The sequence below is a fragment of the Scophthalmus maximus genome, chromosome 7, assembly GCF_022379125.1.
Source record: "Scophthalmus maximus strain ysfricsl-2021 chromosome 7, ASM2237912v1, whole genome shotgun sequence".
NCBI lineage: Eukaryota > Metazoa > Chordata > Actinopteri > Pleuronectiformes > Scophthalmidae > Scophthalmus > Scophthalmus maximus.
Genome location: NC_061521.1, coordinates 26,267,501 through 26,272,500, shown reverse-complemented (window position 1 = coordinate 26,272,500; position 5,000 = coordinate 26,267,501). Strand labels below are relative to the sequence as shown.

Genomic DNA, 5,000 nt, shown 5'->3' with positions numbered 1-5,000 from the left:
CGTGCTCGTACTAAAAGATGATATTGTCTTGGACGTTGTATGATGATGATATTAATAACAATAATGATAATATTATGAATTACCCTTCAAGCTTTGAACGAGCGGAGAGTTCCTCCACTTGTCGTTGGCGATGACGTGTCCGCACGGAGGAGCCGCGTGCAGCAGCTCCATGGCGGCGAGTGGTTTTATTAATGTGGTTCTGTGAAATACATATTTAATAAATCAAACCGTCGACAGAAACGAACCGACATTTTTGTTTTGCTTCCTGAAAATACAAAGTTCTTCTTCTTCTTGTGTTCAGCTGCTTCCGGTGAAGGACGCGCGGCTCCGCCTCGCCCCCGGCGGACAGGAGGAGAACTGCAGGCTCACAACACCATTTATTGTTATTGTGAATTTTTGTGTTTTATAAAAGTGGACATCCCGAAAATTAAGATTTTACTTTGTGAACATGAATATAAACACAAATTAAATGCACTATTTATATAATTTGTATGATAAGAAACAACAGCTGCTGCTATAGATTATTACTGTGTTTATGAATATAAAACTGTATATTTTGCGTGTGGCATGAAATCTTCCCTGCCACAAGTCATAAGACTTTACAACACCTCATCTCTGTCTGACAGAAAGACTCTGGACTCTGTTTAATCTAAATTAAAACATAAATCCCGGCACATTTGCACTTTCATGTTACCATGTTCCTCTGCACACTACTGGTGACTGATTGTACTACTGCACTATTTTCCACTGTTAATATTCATGTAAATTATTTATATTTATTATTCTTGTTCTATATATTTTTTTGCAATTCGTATACTTTTACATTTGTTTGTGTAGATATTGTATATTTTATATGTGCTGTGTGAACGTTCTGCTTTTACACTGGAATTTTCCAGCTTTGGATAAATAAAGTTTCTATCTATCTATCTATCTATCTATCTATTTATCCATCCATCCATCCATCTATCCATCTATCTATCTATCTATCTATCTATCCATCCATCCATCCATCCATCCATCTATCTATCTATCCATCCATCCATGTATCTATCTATCTATCCATCCATCTATCCATCTATCCATCTATCTATCCATCCATCCATCCATCCACCCATCCATCTATCCATCCATCTATCTATATTTTGAATATTTTCGACAAACGAGCCATCGAAGAAACTCAAACAACACAAAAGGGGGAGAAACGGGCGCACATCGCCCCCTACAGGACCAGAAGTGTGCCCGCACTGAGCGGGGCGCGTCCCTCTGCCGCCACCTGCTGGGTGAAGGTATGTCACTGCTCTAAGGGACCAGATATCATAACTAGAGCTGCAACTAACGATTCTTTTCTTCATCGATTCATCTGTCGATTATTTTATCCATTTATCGATTAGTTGTTTGGTTCATAAAATGTTGAAAAATCCCATTCATTTTAATTTTTAATCGACTAGTAAACACTGTGAAATTATAACGTTATAACGTGATCTTTTCAAATTATAACCTGAAATATTTTTTCTTCTTCCTGCTCCTTTTCTGTTCATTGATGTGTAGAAGTATCCGGCACAAGATGGCAGATCCTGTATCAGACATGGTTGGGCTTCAGGAAGCTGAGACGCATCGTCCATCTTGATCATCTTTATATAAAGTCATATCAAACAAAAATCATCGACCAACTCGAGGTTGAAATCTTATTTATTTGAGTTATGTACAGGAGAAAACTGATGAGTTTCACAATTAACAGGAAAATAAAAAATAACATCACATCTCATCTCTTTAGCCTTTTGAACATGATGACGACTTCCTGTCACCCACATGTTCCTGTCCCACATGTTCCTGTCCCACACATGTTCCTGTCCCACACATGTTCCTGTCCTTCACTGAGTGGCTCTCATCATTCAAATTAATATTTCTCTGGTAGATATGTAAACGGCGTTTGTTGGAAGCTGCTTCTGATGCTGAAACGTCGTCTGATTTCGGTGCGTTTCTCGAGCAGAGAAGCATGTGGGACTCCGGTCGAATATAACTCTCTGTACTGTATGTGCCAACCTGTCAATCTCTCACACACACACACACACACACACACACACACACACACACACACACACACACACACACACACACACACACACACACACACACACACACACACACACACACACACACACACACACACACACACACACACACACACACACACACACACACACACACCTCTCAGCCCCCGCTCTGTCCCGTGACCCACCCCCCCAGGTGAGCGGCTGCACTGTAGCTGATTTCTCAGCCCCTGTGATTAACAAATGCTAAATCATAGTCATAATCATAATAATAACAATAATAACAACAACTGAATTGACGTGCGTCAGTTTTTCTGCGTCACTCTTGTCCGAATCCCTCCGTCTCCTCGATGGCAAACAGCAGCTTCTCTCGCAGCTGCTCCAGGCTCCTGTAGGGCGGCAGGTCCAGACGGTTGAAGCTGTGAGGAAGAGGAGGAAGAGGAGGAGACGTGTTACGTGTTGCGTGTTACGTGTTACGTGTTACGTGTTGGTCTGTGTGGATCTTCCTCTCGACTACACTGTGTGGAGCTGCTGCGTCGCGGAGCTGCTCACCATGTGTGGCTTCTCGGAAGCCAAGTCTCCTTCCCCACCTTGTCTATGCAGAACTTTTGGGGGCCGTTACTTCCTGTTAGGGTAAATATAAAAATACACGTTATTTTATCAAATATCAGTATGATTTCCCCCTCCATCATAATTGTTTTAGGAAAAAAAACACCACACGCTGATGTTTATCTTTTCTCTTTTAAACAAAAATGTTGGATATTAATATGCTGTTACAGAAACTCAACACTTCCTGTAGAATTTTCACATTAAAATACTGTTATATATATATTTTGAGACACTAGCAGCAATATAAAAACTAGATAAGGAAGAAAAGTGAAGAATATATACAAAACTAAAAAAAATTATTGTATTTTTTTTTTTTACATCTTCCTGTAAAACACTTTCAGCTGTTTGACGATTGGTTACCGTCTGCTATGCTGCTATTGGCTGCTGTAAACGCCGATCAATATCTCCTAAATATCTTCGTACAGATCTTCGTAAAGAGCGATGTACCAGTTTCGTACCTATGAGCTCGGCGAAGCCTCCGACCGGCAGCCGACAGGTTCCCGTCACAAACTGCAGCAGGCGGATTCTCTTCTCGTTGTCCATGTCTTTCACCACCTGCAGGAACAAAAAACACCAGCATCATCATCACCATCATCCTTCGGACGCGCTCACGTTTAACACGTGTGACGTCGCGCCGAGCGTCCTCACCTGCCAGAACCAGTGGATCTGCTTGCTGTTCTTGGTGTAGTGTCTGTAGATGGTGTTCCTCTGCCAGTCGGACAGGTCGATCTCCTGCATCCCGCAGAGCATCAGCTGCAACCACACACAAAACACAGGACGTCCAGTGAGTCCTTCACCACGACACATCATCAGGTGGAGAAGATGGACGACATAACAGCTCCCAGGAAATATCTCTCCATCGCCCCCTGGTGGCTGGCTGCTGTATAGGTCATAAGACCCGCCCCCCTCCATGTTAGCAGATGGGGCATGGACAAAACTTTTTTTTTTTTTTTTAAATGTCCTGTATTGATGATATTTTGGTTTCATTTTTGTACAGTATGAGAACAGGACAATGTTAACATGTCGTTAACTCAGTGTCTCTGTAAGAGTCCCTGCAGCTAGCTACCTAGCTTTGTTGACAGTTTACTGTCACAGCGGAGCAAAGAAACCAGAAAACATTCACATTTAAGAAGCTGAAACGTTTTGAACCAATTAATCGATTATCAAAATGGTTGTCCATTCATTTAGTAGTGGATTACTAATCGATTAACTGTTGCAGCTTTGATTCAGTGCATTTTCTGACGACCTTATGCAGAATGTAGATGAAGATGTTTGGCTACGAACTGAACGATGATGTTAGTGAATTAGCAATGTCTCAGTAAAGAATCTCAGATTTCTTTGAAAGGCCCGAAAGCCTTAACCTTTTCTGTGTGTTTGTTGTTTTAAATGTGGTTGATCATTCAAATTAATACGAAAATCATAAATGTATTGCCGCTGCGTCACTCACCTCCAGCTCCTTCTCGTCAAAGTAGCGGAGCCACTCCAGAGGCACCACCTCGTTGAAGCCGTCCAGGAAGGCTTTGGTCTGCTCCTCCACCCCGCGGGTGAACCTCCAGTCCGTCAGCAGGCTGCGGGAAGGAAGAAGAAGAATTGGCCTCCACCTTTATTCTCCTCACGTTCATTTATCTTCATCTCCCGAGGCCGAGCGTTAACCGTACCTGATGTACTCCTCCTTGTTCTCCTCCGTCACCAGCTCGTCCTCTCCGTCGTCCTTCAGCTGGTGAGTTGAAACCTTCCCCAGGATTTCCATGTCCTGAGCGAAGTACAGCTCCACGCCGCACTCCTCCAGGTTGTTCTCTCTGCACACACAGGAACGCACACGCTGCAGTAACAACATACAGCCACGACACATATGGATCTTTTGGGCCCCCCCCCCCCCCAAAGAAAATATATGTCAATGATTCCTAAGATGTCGTTTTAAAACCCTTATGACACAGAAATGTAATTGAGGCTTGATATGTAACAGTTTAACCATGCACTTTATTATAAATAACTCTGAATAAAAATAATGACTTTTGGTCAAAAGGGTGAAATCGGCTGGTTGTCAGTGGCCTGCTGATGAACCCGTCCGGTCCCCGTTGTGCACGTTACTTACTTGACCCACATGATGGAGTTGTAGTACTCGGGGTCGATGGACTCCAGGTCTTTGAGCGTGGGCTTCTTGTCCAGCATTCGCTTGTAGAACGGCAGCGTGAAGCCGGTGTCGATGAACTTCCCGTGGTACAAAGCCTGCGGGGAAGGAATTCCGTTACGTGAGGAAACCACAATGTCTGACAGATACACACACACAAAATACACACTAAACACGAATGTGGGAGGAGGAAATCCTCACTGATCATA

At 43.0% G+C, this 5,000-nt stretch overlaps 2 protein-coding genes across 4 annotated transcripts in view; both read right to left on the bottom strand.

The window, feature by feature from the left end:
* The window catches only part of faap24 (FA core complex associated protein 24), a 2,322-nt gene extending 2,032 nt beyond the window's left edge, over positions 1 to 290 (bottom strand). Inside the window, exon 1 of the mRNA XM_035643547.2 lies at positions 84 to 290. Within this exon, the coding sequence (XP_035499440.2) occupies positions 84 to 171 (88 nt within the window). The 5' untranslated portion in view covers positions 172 to 290. The remainder of the gene's footprint in view (positions 1 to 83) is intronic.
* Positions 291 to 1,671: 1,381 nt separating this feature from the next.
* wwp2 (WW domain containing E3 ubiquitin protein ligase 2) overlaps positions 1,672 to 5,000 on the bottom strand; it is a 41,980-nt gene continuing 38,651 nt past the window's right edge. For all 3 annotated transcript variants that reach the window (XM_047333004.1, XM_047333005.1, XM_047333006.1), the window contains 7 exons: positions 4,756 to 4,889; positions 4,319 to 4,459; positions 4,108 to 4,228; positions 3,309 to 3,413; positions 3,119 to 3,215; positions 2,604 to 2,676; positions 1,672 to 2,470 (listed from right to left, as the gene is read on the bottom strand). In XM_047333004.1, coding sequence (XP_047188960.1) covers positions 2,371 to 2,470; positions 2,604 to 2,676; positions 3,119 to 3,215; positions 3,309 to 3,413; positions 4,108 to 4,228; positions 4,319 to 4,459; positions 4,756 to 4,889 — 771 coding nt within the window. In that variant the 3' untranslated portion in view covers positions 1,672 to 2,370. The remainder of the gene's footprint in view (positions 2,471 to 2,603; positions 2,677 to 3,118; positions 3,216 to 3,308; positions 3,414 to 4,107; positions 4,229 to 4,318; positions 4,460 to 4,755; positions 4,890 to 5,000) is intronic.